General features: G+C 42.8%; 1 protein-coding gene across 1 annotated transcript in view; it reads right to left on the minus strand.

Annotated features, from left to right (window-relative positions):
- Positions 1 to 5,299, minus strand: part of Pdcd1lg2 (programmed cell death 1 ligand 2) — a 42,713-nt gene extending 37,414 nt beyond the window's left edge. The window contains exon 1 of the mRNA XM_041662038.1: positions 5,205 to 5,299. Within this exon, the coding sequence (XP_041517972.1) occupies positions 5,205 to 5,256 (52 nt within the window). The 5' untranslated portion in view covers positions 5,257 to 5,299. The remainder of the gene's footprint in view (positions 1 to 5,204) is intronic.
- Positions 5,300 to 16,788: the final 11,489 nt, after the last annotated feature.

Below are 16,788 nucleotides of genomic sequence, written 5' to 3' on the forward strand. Positions count from 1 at the left end.
GACCCATATCTATCACCATGCACAAAACTCAAGTCAAAATGGATCAAAGACCTCAACATAAAGCCAGCCACACAGAACCTTAAATAGAAGAGAAAGTGGGAAGTACACTTGAACACATTGGCACAGGGAAGCACTTCCTAAATATAACCCAAGCAGCACAGACACTGAGAGAAACAATAAATGGGACCTCCCGAAACTGAAAAGCTTCTGTAAAGCAAAGGACACAGTCAACAAGACAAAACGACAGCCTACAGAATGGTAAAAGACAGAGGTCTGATCTCCAAAATATACAAAGAACTCAAGAAATTGGACACCAAAAGATCACATAGTCCAATAAAAAAAAATGGAGCACAGACCTAAACAGAGAACTCTCAACAGAGGCATCTAAAATGCTGAAAGACACTTAAGGAAATGTTCAACATCCTTAGTCATCAGAGAAATGCAAATCAAAACAACTCTGAGATTCCATCTTACACCTGTAAGAATGTCCAAGATCAAAAACACTGATGACAACTTATGCTTAAGAGTTTGTGGGGGAAAGGAAATACTTCTGCATTGCTGGTGGGAATGTAATCTGGTACAGCCCGTTTGGATGTCATTGTGGTGATTTCTCAGAAAATTAGAAAACAACCTTCCTTAAGACCCAGTAATACCACATTTGGGTATATATCCAAAGGATGCTCAATCATGCCACAAACACATGTGCTCAACTATGTTCATAGCAGCTTTGTTTGTCATAGCCAGAACCTGGAAATAACCTAAATGCCCCTCGATCAAAGAATGGATTAGAAAAATGTGGTACATTTACACAATGGAGTACTACATAGCAGAAAAAACAATGACATCTTGAATTTTGCAAAAAAATGGATGGAGCTAGAAAATATTATTTTGAGTGAGGCAACCCAGACACAGAAAGACAGTTATCACATGTTCTCACTCATAGGTGGTTTTTAAACATAAAGCAAAGGAAGCCAGCCCACAAATCACAATCCCAGAGAATTTAGACAACAATGAGGACACTAAGAGAGACTTACATAGATATAATCTACGTGGGAAGTAGAAAGTAGATAAAGACAAGATCTCCTGAGTAAATTGGGAGAATGGGGACCTTGGGGGAGGGTTGAGGGGGGAGATGAAAAGCAGGGAGGAGAGCAGAGAAAAATGTAGAGCTCAATAAATATCAATAAAAATGTATAAAAATGGAAAAGCAATATTTATAAGCCAGATACCCGATAACGGCTTATATCTAGAATAAAATAAAGAACACTCAAAACTTTGCCAGTAAACAAAGAATCCATTAAAAACTTTCAGATGATTTACATATACAGTTTATCAAAGAAGATAAATGGTTAGCCAAACCGAGGTGGTCGTGCGGTGCACACCTTTAATGCCAGCACTTGGCAGGCAGATCTCTGTGAGTTCAAGGCCAGCCTGGTCTACAGAGCTAGTTCCAGGACAGCTAGGGCTGTTACACAGAGAAGCCCTGTTTCGAAAAAAAAAAAAAAGATAAAAGAATGGCTGGCCAATAAGCACATTAGGATGTGCTTAACATCATTGGTTACTGGAAAACTGTGAACCAAAACCACAACAAGGTGTTTCTATGCATCTGTTGGGATGACATGGAATAACAGAATAATGTCAATACCAGGAGTAACCGAATCTCAGACACTGCTGGTGGTGATGTCAAGTTGGCACAGAAAGCTCTGGAAGTTTCCTATACATTTGTTTACAGTGGCCACAGGGTCTAGAAATTCAATATAGTTAACCAGTAAAATTAAAATATATGTCCACACAGAAACTTATTTGCAGGCATTTATAGTAACTTTATCTAAAATTGTCACAAGTGGGAAACAGCCCAGATGCCCTTCAACTGGGAAATGGATCTGCCAAATGCAGCACACACCTACAACAGGACACCATCCAAGAGCAAAAGGGAACAAACTGTCGATACAGACAGCAACATGGACGAACCTCTAATGCATTTTACACTAAGAGAAGGAAGCCAGATGGCAAAGAGTATCCACAGTATATGTTATACACGCGTGCGGGCACATCACAGTGAATTCCGTAAGCAATATAATTAATATATTTATTAATAACAAAGGCATAATTACATAAGGAGCATCTGATCCCATTTAGATTGTCAAGGCCATTCTACGACTGTATATTTGTCAAAATACACAGACTTTTAGTGACAGGGTGAATTTCACTCTATGTAAACTTAAATACTTTTAGCATGAAAATGTATCCCTAAGCATTCCATTCAACTTATATAGATGGTGTATCTACAGAATATACATAAGGAAAGAGCTACTAATTAATGGCTCGTGGAATCAGAATGAGTCAGGTTTCTCTACACCCTTGAAATAATACACTTGACCCAGAAATTGAAATAACTGCAATGCCCGTGAATGGGGGGACTCAGGAAATAAAATACAGCATGCCCAGTGAAATATATAGTCACTTAAAAATTAGGGCTACTAACATTTGCTGTATTGGAATCTACAAAGAATGCATACTGTCTGAATGCTTAAAAATATTTCTCTTATTAGTCTGTAGCCATTTATTTTTACGAAGCTCAGGGCAGAAAGAATAAAGCCATGAGCAGTGTTGCAAGGAGGAGCTTACTTGGGCTGCAGCAGGTTAAGTTTCTGGGGAGCTCCTAACCAATCTGGGAATATTTCCAAAGTGTTCAGTCGTGTCAAGTTTGAATTAGCTTCATGTGATTTTTCAGTGTCTTTAGTATATTTTACAACATAACAACTTAAAAAAACTTATTAAGGGCTGGAGAGATGGCTCAGAGGTTAAGAACACTGGCTGCTCTTCCAGAGGACCCAGGTTCAATTCCCAGTACCCACATGGCAGCTCACAACTGTCTGTAATGCCAGTTCCAGGGGATCTGACACACTCACAACAATGCACATGAAATAAAGTTGAAAAAAAAAGAAAAGTTATTAAAGCAATTCATGTAGGAAAGTGAGCATCTGCCGAGCAGTGGTGGTACATGCCTTTAATCCCAGCACTCGGGAGGCAGAGGTAGGCAAGAGTTCTGTGACTGTGAGGACCTGCCTGGTCTACAGAGTGAGTTCCAGGACAGCCAAGGCTATGCAGAGAAACCCTGTCTCAAAACAACAACAAAAGCGAGCTTCTGGGAAGCCACCCCTTATCCAAGAACTTGAACACAACACGTGACTATTGACACGCGTACTGCCTTCCAGGAGCAACTGATATTGAATTGTGTGCGTCTCAATCTCTTGCTTATCTCAGCTTGACCTTACACATTTAAGGGTATGAGTAAGAGACCATGAAAAAGACATCGTGCTGTGTATAATCTTTCAGGGCTTAACTCTTTACCCAGCATGACACTGCTCCGTTCACAGATGCAGCAGCCTGTTTGTGACTAATTTACTTTCATACTTAGAATACCCTATCCTGGCAATGACCACAGTTTCTCTAACTGTATCAGAGCATTAGGGATGGCTCTATTCATCCATAATGACTGAATGTCGCAATAAGCATTGGTTTTAGAATTAAAATTTAGGAATGTGTGCATAGAGGGTAACGAGGACTCACGTTGATGTAACTCGTGTATAGGAACTCCTTTTGCTGCGAGGAATACAGGTTTAGTAGCGTACACAGAGCACTTAAGGCAGTGGGATCTTCAATCTGCATACTGTGATAACCAGGGTATTCTCTCTTCATTCAACAATGAAGGTTGCAGCCCAACTGCCTTCAGGTTAAAGCTTTCTTAAAGCTTTTTTATAGTCTTAAAATTGTGTTTTATTAAAAAATACTGAAATGCACAATTCTTAGAAAGAACTATCTAAACCTATAAATAAACGTGGATACTGAAGTTTTCCTTTTAATCCCTATCCCAGGCCTTTTTTCTTTGCTCAAACCATCTCCATTCCTCAGCTTTGTTTTCTAGGGGCTTCCATCAAGAGCTTTGTTTGAACTCAAAATACTTGAATTAAAAAGACACGTAACGATTAAAAAAAATACAGAAAGAAAGAGACATCCTAACTCAACACTCATCTGAATTAAAATTACCTACAAAGAAAGAGCAGAAAAAGAATTCCAAGTTTATGGATAGAGCAAAATGTGATGGTTTGGTTTTCTTTTTATTAATTCATCAAAAAAAATTCATTACATATAATTTTTTGATTTGTGAAATGCTCAGAGCAAGCTTTAAACATGTATCCATTTTCAAGCTTATGTAAACATCCCATACCCAGTTAGACGATTTAGAGATCTTATTGTAATGGCAGACAATGGTATGCACATCTGGGTAGGGCAGAAAGGACATCAGTGAAGGCAAATCTTTCGTATGTCACCTAGTAACTATCTCATATAGGGCACAGTAATAACACTCCTCAGTTTCTCTGCCTGCCAAATGAGTGTTGTAAAGATTGGATGAGATACGTAAATTGCCTTCTACAACATTCAGCATATATGAGCCCTCTTGTGAATGTAAACATACCTGCCTCCCTACGTCCTTCCTGCTCTCTTAATACCTAACTCAGAGCTCATAATGACTGTGATTGCCTTGTGCTGCTTTTCTTAAAGGGAACAGTCCCTCCTCTGTGGAAAGATCCAGTGAAGATTAAAAAACTGAATTTGAAAGCAAATGAAGGAAACTAGAAAAAAAAATCCTGAGTGAGATAACCCAGACCCAGAAAGACAAACATGGTGTGTACTCACTCATAAGTGATATTAGATGTAAAGCAAAGGATAACTATGTTGCCATCCACAGAGCCAGAGAGGCTAGGAGACAAGGAGGACCCAAGCAGGGGATGCATGGATCTCCCTGGGAAGGGGGAAATAGAAGAGATCTCATGAGTGAACCGGGGGCAGGTAGGGGGCTGGATGGAGGGGGAGAATACTGAAAGAGATGACTGGAAAAAGAAGGGACGTTTGGGGATCATGTTGAAATATGATGCAAGGGAAAGTCCCACAAACCTACGAGGATGACCCCATCCAAGACTGCTAACAACAGTGGAGAACGTAGCCTGAACTGGCCCTTGCCTGTGATCAGATTGGTGACTACCCCAATAGTCATCACAGAGCCTTCATCCAGTAACTGATGGAAACAGATCCGACAGCCAAACATTAGGCCAAGCTAATTCTGCTGAAGAGAGGGAGGAAGGGTTAGAAGAGTCTGAGACATCAAGGACATTACAAGAGAAGTCACAGAAACAACTAACCTGGGCTCATAGGAACTCGCAGAGTCTGAACCAACAGCCGGGGAGCCTGCATGGGACCGGCCTAGGACCTCTAACAAATATGTGATAGTTGTGTAGCTTGGTCTACTTGTGGGACTTCTAACAATGGGAGCAGGGGCCGTTCCCTACGGCTTTTTACTGGCTTTTGAGATCCTATTCTGGATTGCCTTGCCCAGCCTGAACACAGGGGAGGAGCTTAATCTTATCTCAACTTGATAGCCTTACTTTGCTTTCGTCTATGGGAGCCCTGCCCCTTCCTGAACAGAAACAGAGGAGTAGATGGGGTTGGGGCAGAGGGAAGTTGGGTGAAGGGATGGGAGAAGAGGAGGGAGGGGAATTTGCAGTTGGGATATTAAATAAATAAATATATGAAATTTAAAAAACAGACAAATGAAATTAAAAAAAGAAAGAAAGATAAAAAACCAGGCAAACAAACAAAACAAAACCCCCACCACCCAGTTTCCTTAGCTCCTTCCTTTCCTAAGAGAAAATACATAAGAAAACCAGCAAAGTCTCAGCCCTGGTGGTTTTATAGCTCCTCATCTATAGAAGTTGCACACTCTCTAAGTTTCTCCTGAAATCCTCAATCCTGTCAGGGCCGGGAACTCCAACTTCAGACCCCGCTTTTGCCCATACAGCTTTATGCGAACAAAAGCTCTTGGGCAATTAGGGCAGGAATCTTTATGAACTCCTTTAGCTATCACTGCGGTGGAGAGAAACAGCAAGGAGGAAAAATACTAGGGTCTTTTTAAAGAAGAATGTGCCAAATATATGTCCCTAATGCCAGGCCAGTCTGAGCAGCCCACAGCTAAGGAAGGAGCACGGCTGGAAGAGAAGTGGAGGGCCGACCCCACTCATCCAAAGGTTATCCAGTGGCAAAGGATCGCTGGCCCCATGGTTCCTCTCAAAGAAAGCCCCGGGCTTCTACTGTGGAGCATGTGGACTCCCAACCTCCATGCCTGTCTCTTCTCTTAGCTAGCGTTCTCTTGAAAGTGTACTGCCACCCTGATCGCACACACCAGTGATCTGAAATACCTTCCCCAGGGAAACCATCAATTCTGAAACTGCTTTCTCCCTGCTCAACCACATCCTCCGCTAGATGTCCCATCGTCAAGTTCAAAGGCATCGGCTTCAGACTCGGTTTCCACTGCGGCTTTATGGGAACCCTGAGTTTTCAGTTTAGTCTACAATAAGACATTACATGACCAGTGGCTGCCGCCATTGCTTGTTAAAAGAACTCATATGAAGCCGGGCGGTGGTGGCGCACGCCTGTAATCCCAGCACTCGGGAGGCAGAGGCAGGCGGATCTCTGTGAGTTGGAGGTCAGCCTGGTCTACAAGAGCTAGTTCCAGGATAGCCCCCGACAGTACAGAGAAACCTTGTCTCAAACAAACAACTCATAGGACTAACAAAATACTTTCTGTTTGCCCTGGTCACTGTTCCTGACGGAGGGGAAGCAGCTGTTTGCACCTTACCTTAAATGGAGCTAAACCACTACTCTCGCGCATCCATTTAGACACGTGTTCTCACTAATCCGTCTCATTGCAAGCATTGGATGATGGAGACAGATGGATTAATATTCCCAGTCTCTGTTTCTGTAAAATGGGACCAGCCACCCTGGGAACCATTTTCTTTGCTACTTGACATATCCAGTACCCACACTCCCTCTCAAAGCAAGTCCCACAGACGGAGCACACTCGTTTCTAGCTTTGGCTAGGGGCCATCTCCTGCCCATTGTTCCCGGGCCTCCCATTATCCCTTCTTACCCGCTATCTGATGAAGCTGCAAGCCTAGGCTCAGCATCAGCGGCAGGAGGAACATGGTCTGAATCGATCTGAAATAGACAATTGAGAGTCTCAGAGCTCAGTGAGTTTTCTCAGCCTCTGCTGGCTTAACTACTCCCAAGAGAATAGTAAGGGCCCAGATACAAATCTTGTGGGAGACACAGGTGACAGCCAAGGCAAGAGCAGAAGCGGCAGATGTCTTTTCTGCAGAAGAGGGCAGACACAAGGAGGAAGAAGGCACTCTTTCTGAATTCAAATGAGATGCTCTTCTTCCTTCTTTCACGGCCTTTTCTGGAGGAGAGGATGGACCTCATCACTCACACAGTGGTGATCAATCTGTATCTTTTCGTGCCTCCCCTGTCACTTTCTAAAGTTTAGTCAATATCGAAATCTTGAACACCAGCCTTACTCACCAAACAAATAAGGTATGCCATCTTCTCTAGCTGGACCAGAACTTAGAGAGGACCCTGAAAAACAGGACATCAACTTGGGAGACCAGAGCTGGTTTCTCATTACTTCCTAGTTGGTCGAGTAGGAAAACATGAAGCTCTTGAGTGCTGTGACCCATTGCTCCTGTTGTGTGGCTTGCCTCTTAATGAGCTTTCTAATTATTATTTTTTGAAACAGGGTCTCATACTATCCAGGCTGATTCTATCTATGTAGCAGAGACTGGCTTAAACCCCTGATTCTCCTGCTCCTACTTCTTGAGTACACAAGCGCCCCTGTACCTGCCCTACTTTTTATTTCTTTGAACACATTAAATGGAGATAATTTATTACTTATTCTAAGTCATACCTCAAAGAAGCTGATTAATATCTATATGCTGAAAATATTTACATTCATGTTGTAAAAACTTTATTGACTATTAGTTGTGTACAACAAGAGATTTCATCATGCCTCTTCATACATGTCCTTCGATCATATTTACTCCTGTTACCTTATATGTTCCTCCCATCTCCTCACGGCCCCCTTCCTCACTAGCAGCTCTCCTATTTTTACATATCTTTTTTTCTAAAAATGACATTGATTTCTTCTTGATGGCTGATAATGTTCTGCTGTATACATATGCAGTGTATTTTTTATCCATTCATCCATCAGCGAGCACCTGGGCCACTGTCATAACTTGGTTACTATGAATGGTACAGCAATAAGCATGGAAACACAAGAATTTTGGTGGATGACTTAGATTCCATTGGGTTCTTAGGAGGGGACCAACTGGGTCATATGGTGGTATCAGTTTTCACTTTTGGAGGAATATCCATGTTAATTTCCATGTAACTGTACTAATTCTCATTCCCAGTGGCAGGGTGCAAGAATTCATTTTCCCTGCATCTTTCTCCAGCATCCGATGTGTTTTGCTGTTTCCTTGAAGACAGCCATTCTGACTGGAGGGTGGAGAAGGAACCCCAGTGCTTTCTGAGAGCTCTAGACAGAGCAGGTCTGGCGGGGGTGGGAGGTGGGATGGTCCTGCTCCAGCTCAGTCTGGTTCCACCTTCTGTTTCGCTTCTCATTCCAGGTTCTCTGCATCCACAGAACAGTCGGGAAGGCACACTGTTGTCAGCTCTTCTCTCTTGAGGGGACCTTGAGGCTTTATTAGCTGTGGACCCATTTCTCCAAGGAAAGCTGTACATCTGAATCCTGGGAGAGCAGAGATGTTCAGAGAACACAATATGTTGGTAAAGGGATACTCTGGAGCCCAGCGAACTTCACTTGCATTTTTAGAAGAGGATGTTGTTTTGGTTAGAGAATTGCCTACTATCGGGAGGATGAGTTACATGGCAATGCAGACCTAGAGGAAAGTGTGATAGCTTGCATTAGGATGCTGGGGCTCGTAGAAGAAAGTGATCTGTTGAAGGTTTTGTTATCTATCTGTTCTTTAAATTTATTTATTTAATAATAGTCTTATTAAAATATAGTTAACACACAAAAGAAAGCTGTATAAGCCTAATGCAGAGTCTCCCAAGCACAATATTAATTCAGTGGGGTGTTTAGTGTGTACACACAGTTGTGTGACCAACACCGCTACTTAACTCTGATATTTCGACATTTTAATTACCACAAGAAAGGAACTATACCCAGTTAGAGAAATTCCTATTTCCCCTTCCCTTTCCTGGAATCCCTAGCAGTTACAAATCTGCTTTCTGTTTTGGTCAGCTCTGTGTGCTGGACATTTCACATAAACGACATCAAGCAGCTCTTGATCTTTTGTGACAGGCCTCTTGCGGTGAGCATAATGTCAAGATTCACCTGTTGCGTGTCACGGATCAATACTTTTTTCCTTTCATAAAGTTACTGCGCTGTATAATAAGCCAAGTTTGCTTATCACTTCCTAACATTTTCTTGTAAGAACAAAATATGTTCTGTTCATATCTGGGTCTCTAACCTGTTTTGAGTTACTTTTGGGGGGATAGATAAGGTTCTTTTGCACATGTTCCACTAAAATTTATTTTAAAAACTAAACTATTCTTTCTCTGTGGAATTATCTCAGCCTCCTTGATGACAGATGTGGGGGATGCGTTGCTGGACTTTTCGTCCATTTTGCTCAGCTCTCTGTCTACCTTGTGTCCCTATCACACAGTGCTAATTACTGCAGCTTTCAGGCTAATTACTGTAGCTTTGGGGCGACTTTGAAATCAGGAAGTGAGAGACCTTCAACTTTGTTCCTTCTCAAGTCTTCTCTCTCCCTCGCTCCACCCTTCCTGCTTCTTTGCTTCTCTCCCTTGAATTCCTGTATGAATTTTAGGGTAGACTTGTCTATTCTGCACAAGAGAAACTGATGGTTTGCTTTGGTAAGAATTTCATTGACTCTGCAGCTCTGTCCAAAGGGAATATGATCATCTCATCATCAAGTCTTCCAACCCTTGAAAGAAGTCTGTCTTCATGATTTCTTTTCTTTTTTTCCCAGCTTTTGAAACTTTAAATATGCTAATTATTATTATTATTGTTATTATTATTATTATTATTATTGGTGATATGGGCAAGTGTGGGTGTGTGTGCTTTGATGTGCATGTGGAAGTCAACTTTATAAAGTTGGTTCTCTCCTTGTACCTTTCTTGCACATGGGAATGGCACATGGGTCTCCAAGCTTGCCTAACAAGCACCTATACCCATTAAGTGATCTCAACATCCCAAGCTTTTAAGGCTTCCTATTTGCATATTTAGAAGTTATGCATTCCGATAATTAAAACAATTTGAACAAAAAAAAATGGCACTCTGTTAAAACCACATGTTGCAGCCTGCAGGATGCCATGGACCACTGTGGATTTTACTCAAGACTGCACCTCCTCCCACCCAATTTCTTCCCTCGCCGGCAGTAAGTTCTTTCCCCTTTCCTACCAGTCAGACCTGAAGACAGGAGAGGCAAGCAGAAGACTTTGTTACCAGTTGTTATGGCTTCTGTGATGTGAAAAGGAGAACCCAGTCATTTAAACTTGGTCCAACCTCATCACATGACAAAGTTAAACAGTGTAAAGAAGTAAAATCAGAAGGCGATACTCATGGGGTGCTCAGTGGGTGTTGCTGGTGCTTGCCGCCCCCCATTTGCCCTCTCGTGTCTGTCTGCTTCTTTCTTTCAAAGGAAGAGATTCTCGCTTACATTTCTGGGTTCTTTGGCCTCCACTTATTGAGTTTCAGGATGTCAGCCACATCAAGTATTCAGACAAGATTGAGGAGGGAATGGAGGGAAGCGTGTGAGCACCAGGAATCTGATCTGCATGCTGACTGACTAGGTCATTTTCTTAGATCTATATTTTGAAAGAAAACCTGTAGGGAATTGCTGACAATACAGATAAGTAGTTTAAAATATACAGTAAAACTTCTGGGCTTGGGGAATCGAGTCATTGGGTAGTAGAGAACCAGGAATAGCTATCAAATCGGAGGTGCCTGCAAGAGTTCCAAGTGAAGCTGTTCAGGAGGAAGAAGGGCAGACAGTTCCAAGTTGGAGAATATGGTTAAGACCTTGTATAAGAGTAACATAGGCCACAGTGCGCATGACATCAACCACAAGAGATGGGAAAGACAAAGTATGAAACAACAGACGTGGAGTTTTCCAACATGTCTGGGCCGTTGTGAGGAGAGGCACCAGCAAAGAAGAGGCAGACCAAGCGTGAAGGTCCAGCTGATAGCGCTTGTTAACTATCGATTTTGCTCTGGGTGTTCTGATCTTTTGTACACTGAAAGCTGTGCGATGCCAAACAGACTGCCCTCCCCAAATTCGCCAGTTCTAAGAGGTGGCCCCCATGGTCCGTGAGCACTTTGTTGTAACGTAAACCAGGCAATTCAGAATCTTTGTGTTCCATGGCCTGCTTTATAGGGAACTTGACATTCTTGTTCACCGTCTGTTTTACTCCTCACAACCAAACCCCGTGAAACTAGTTACTGACCCTTGCTGAAAGCCAGCAGAAATGGTGTTAATTAATCCAGGCATCTGCCTACATGTCTCCCTTTTGACTCCTGGACAGCCCTGATGTTTCGCCATGGGGGATCCTGTGACTCAAGGCTTTTTTTCCTTTGAGGTTTGTTAGTATATCAAATGATTTTCTCCAGGGCAGAATAAACTAAGGCTTGACACACCAGGCATTCATTCTTTCAGTAACAAAGTTCTTAGGCTGGTTTCAAGCGATGTCTTCAGAATCCACTTGAGGTGGCTTTGAAACTGGTATTTCTAGAGTGGACAGTCATGGGAGAAGCCAGACCATCTGGCGGAGACATTGAAAAAACAAAAGCTCAGAAACACCCATTGTACCCTGTTTGATGGGGGTGGAGTTGAGGTGGGGGCAAGCTGGCTCGAGAATGTGAGCATGGGAGGGCTGCTCCCCCACCCCCATTACCTGTGGCAGGTAGGAGAGCTGGGCATGCCTCTCACCAGCTGCAGCACTCTGGAGATCTGGCCCGGTACTTCCCCTGGGCAATAACACTACAGTTGACCCACCCTGTTAGCAGGGATGCAGTGTGCCAGTCCAGCGTTATGAGTGTGAGAGAGACGGCCCCACTACTGGCCTGCCCTACAACAGCACAGTTGAGAGAGAAGCCTCCTCCTTGCCCTTTGCCCCTTGCTACCTGCAGCAGGTGGGAGAACTTGCCCCGGGGTCACGAGAGTGGGAGAGCAGGCCCTGCACCTTGCCTGGGCATCACAGTAGAGCCGGTCTCCTGGACATGATAACAAAACAGCTGGTACCCTGCACTAGCTGCAGCACTCTGGAGAATGGACCCCACATCTGGCCTGGGCAACACAGTAGAGCTGGCCCCTAGTGTTGGGAATGGGGGTGAGCTGCCCCCTCCCTAGAGTATGAGAGCCGGGAAACTGGCCTCATCCCTTGAGGTCAGCTGCTTTGGGTGAACTAGCTGGGGCAATGCTGGAGAGTTTGCCCTGGTGGCGAGGATGAGGGAAAACCAGCAGGCTAACCAAAGCAGCCACAACCCAGGCCCAGAACCAGGACTATAAGTTGGCCCATCCAACATCCACCCCATCTATGAGCATGTAAAAAGGCTGGTCCTGTAGATCCAAAACTACAGGATCTTCATGGCACAGGGAAACAACAGGACAGCCAAGAGGAGTCCCAAAGAGAACCCATTATCGTGGTAAAGCAGAAACCAGAGGCCTCGAGCCAGACCAATGACTCATTGCAACGAACACTTGCAAGTAAAGACATATGGGTCCGCACTCTTGGGTCCTTGCCTTTGTTTCAGGAAAGGCCACACAACACAGGTAATACTCAGGGCGTACTACTTGCCATGTACCTTAGCTGAACCTGACAATGGCCTTCCTCCAATCAAAATGCAAGCGTAACTTGAAAAGCTGCTGTCTTCACGCATGACAGCAGGCCTGGCACTTGCCAGCCGCCTTATTTTTAGACCGTGAAAGGATGACACGCAGCAGCGTAACAGAAAGAGCTCTTGGTTCAGCTTCTCTTTCTTCTTCAGCCATTCATGGGACTTTCCTGGTACATTGCCCCCTTGGAAAGCTTAGGGTGTTCTAAAGGTGTTTTCCAGCTTGCAGACTCCTGTCCTATTAATTTTGCTTCTAGGAAAAATGAGACCTGTGCAAGGCATAAGAACATAGACCAGGCATGTAAGCAATCAAATTAAGAGGTTACAAATTATTAGCCTCTAACACTTTAGATAACTTATAAAAGCTTTATACTTTCTTTCTAATAATAATAATAACCGCCTCATGCCAGAACTCAGGAGTCATCTCATAGATGCTTTCCTCTAACCCTCCCTTCTGTATCTGCCACACATCTTAGACGATCCCTCACCTTTCTGATGGCCATTGACATCACCTTACTTGAGACTCCCATCTCTTCTGCACTAGCATAGCTGCGTCACTGCCGGTTCCTCCTCTGCGTCCCATCTCTTCTCTGCCAGCCTTACTGAGGCAGGGGACATCAATCCTGGAATTATTCTTCAGTCTTCTTCTCCCTTTCCACTTCTGACCACCAGCTCATCCTGTAAACTCTTCCTTCACATGTATTCAGAGCTTAATCCCTTGTCATCACCCCCAGAGATTCCATAACAGTTGGGGCCGATACCATCTCTTGTGAAGATTTCTGCGACTTTCTGACAATAGGACTCTAAGATCTTAATCCCAACATCTGACATTTGATGCTCAATTCAGCGGCCAGAATGATTTTTTTTAAAACCAAAGTGGTAAGTATCCTGTGAGGTGGTGGGTACTAGAAATCCTCAGGCTCACCAACACCTGGATCTCTTGATCAAACATCAGGAAGTGAATAGAAATGCGTGTGGGGACTTGGATGATACGTTGTAAATGATAAACCATCCTTTAAAATGATTGCCAGTATCACTTCCGAGGTGATAAGCAATCTTAGGCTTAGAAACTGCACACCTTTCCTTCTAGCCATTTATTTCACCAACCCACTAAGGGTTCACCTAGCAGAAGTCTTTCTCTAGTTTATCTGACTTACTTGACCACCTCCTTTGAGGACCTTCCCGTGAACTTTCTAGGCACATATCTGCAGAGGAACACCTCTAGTGTGTTCCTTACCTGTCTTATTTCAATAGCTTGTATTTAACTTTCTCCCCTGTATAGTTATTGACAATATTATCATCACTACTCAGCTTTCTTAAAATGGAGTTTTAGGTAGCCCAGGCTGGACTTGAACTTCTGATCTTCTTTCTTTACTAGGGCAGTGCTGGGAATATAACCATGAGCCAAAAATACGCCTGGCTCCCTAGTAGAATTTTTACTTCTTTTCTCATTGTTTCTACAGAAGACGTACTTAAATCAGCTTATTCAATTGCATTAGGAAGTTACCCTTTTCCAGAGTAATCAAGAACACTTCTGTAAGTCGAGAAACACTTTTCTAAGAAAAAGTGGTAAGAGGCTCAAAACTCACAGTGGGGCTGGTAGTTTCAATTCTTGGTTGAGTAGGGTTAGTTTCTTGCCATTTCTGCCACCTGACCAAATTAGAAAGAACTTTGTGGTGTTATGAAAATATGAAAAAGCTTTCATTTTTTATTCAAAATATTTACTGGATGTGAAGCTATTATTGCAGAACATAAGGCACAGCCAAGTTTGAGAATTTCTCCTCAATCTATGAACAACCCTGGCACTGGCACTCTGGAAATATTTCAAGAATCCTAAGTTGTGATTTGGTGTAATGATGACCATCAGAACAGATCCTGAATGTCTTGATCCTAGCCAAAAGGCCAAGAGAAGAGCAGATCATGTTTGTGTACCACTTTATTTTTTTTTATTAAACATTGCCAGTTTTATCTGGTTCCTCATATCTTCTAAGTGTCTGGCACAGCCTAGCATGCCCAGGAAAACCTAGATTAAATAGACATCGAGACTAGATTAATGTGTCTGGATTAGCTACTGATTTTGAGATTGAGTATCTAAGACTGAAATTAGAGTCAGCAATGTTAGAAAATAACTTGAATTTGGTGCCTTTCAGCAAAAGAACGAAGAATTGGTCCCAAGATTCTGTTACTCATCGTTGTGTCATGTCTACCAGAACTCAAGCGTTTTGTTTATGGCCAGTTTCCATAGATAATAGGGGATCTTAGCCAGTGCTCTGTTCTCATGTGTGTATGAGTAACTGTGTCATGTTTAAATCATCTGTGACATCATAGACAACTTATAGTCTTACATTGTTAATCATCTCAATGGGATGTATAGGTTCAAACTGCTTCTCAATTTTTTATTCAATAAACACTGAGCTCCCCCAATAGACATGCTGGCTTTTGTGAGCCTTTATATCAGACCGTGGAGAATACATAGACCCTTGCAAGCTAAAGACATTATTGCATAGTGTAGAAGGTCCAAAGTCACACCCAAGTGGAGGTTGGTGTAAAAAGAGTGGTAACAGGGCAAGCTCCATGTAAACTGACTGCAGATGTGGAGACTTTCTAGGGATGGGAGCCTTGAAGTGGCCTTTAAAGCGCTGGGAAATTTGGTCTGGAAGTTCTTTGGGTAGGCACCTGGGAAGTGCAGCTACAAAGCCTCAGAGATGCACACTCATGGCAAAGTCCAGGGGACACAACAGACAAAAGTGGTTTCTGAAATTTAAACTGAAACCATAATACGCTTAGTGCCAGACAGAGGTGATAATGATCTTGTAGTGCCCATCGTCCAAAAATAGTGAAGATGCCAAAGGAGCGTGAAGAGATTAAATCGGGGTGTGGGTGTGTTGTGTGCATGTGCATGCTCATGCTTTAGCGCATGCTCGCTCTCTCACGCATGCAGGCAGAACTAAGGGAGGGTTGGCCAGTCCGAGGTTTATTGCCTTCTTCTAGATGTTCGATCATAAAGTCTTTGTTTAGAGTCAGAAAAGGGAAGCAAAACAAAGGAGAAACTGTAAGAGCTTTGACAGAACAGTTGACAAAACGATTGGTAACTGATCAACCATACAGGTGAGAAAAAGAGAAACAACAAAGACAACTGGGGTCTTAAGGCCAGAACATTTTAAGGCTAGACAAACAAGTTATTTCCAACATGGAAATATCAGCTAATACTAAGGACTGAAAAAATCTGCCCTATTGAAAGAGCACATTACAAACTGCCTTCTAAGGCTAATCAGCTCTGAAGCATGGTACCTCAGCACTATCTGGGGATTCTCCCAGTATCTTCTTTTCAAATCCCATAGAACTTCCCCTTGCAAATTCCATTTCATTTCTGGCGGTCTGCCTACCATCCTACTGAATAAACAGCTGTCCAATAGCATTCAGGGAGCCCCCCACAGCCAGTGTGTGAGTCAAGGTTCTCTAGAGTAGCAAAGCTTATAGAATTGAATATATATGTGTGTGTATTATATATATTATATATAATAAATCCATATATATGCATTTATTAGAATGACTTAAAGGCTGTAGTTGAGCTAATCAAACGGAAAGCCCATGAATCCAGTATTTTCTCAGTCCATGAGGCTGATTGTCTCAGCTGGTCTTCAGTATACACTGGGATCCTGAAGAAGTCAGCTCTAATGAAAGTGAAGGAATGGACTTGCAGGAGAGGGGAAAACAACCAGGTAAAGATCAGAGGCTTTCTTCTTTGGTTAGAGTTACCCCAAAATATTTTATGCTATTTGTGGCTGTTGTAGAGGGTGGTGCTTCTCTGATTTCTTTCTCAGCCTGTTTATCATCTGTATATAGAAGAGATACTGATTATTTTTAATCTTGTATCCCGCTATGTTACTGAAAGTGTTTATCAGTTGTAGGAGTTCTCTGGTAGAATTTTTAGGGTCACTTATGTATACTGTTATATCTTCAGCAAATTGTTGTTGGGGTTTCTGTCCTGTTCACAGAGGTCTGTCTGCCTC

The sequence above is a fragment of the Microtus oregoni genome, unplaced genomic scaffold, assembly GCF_018167655.1.
Source record: "Microtus oregoni isolate MIOR12 unplaced genomic scaffold, Mior012 000012F_ref0000307, whole genome shotgun sequence".
NCBI classification, from domain to species: Eukaryota; Metazoa; Chordata; class Mammalia; order Rodentia; family Cricetidae; genus Microtus; species Microtus oregoni.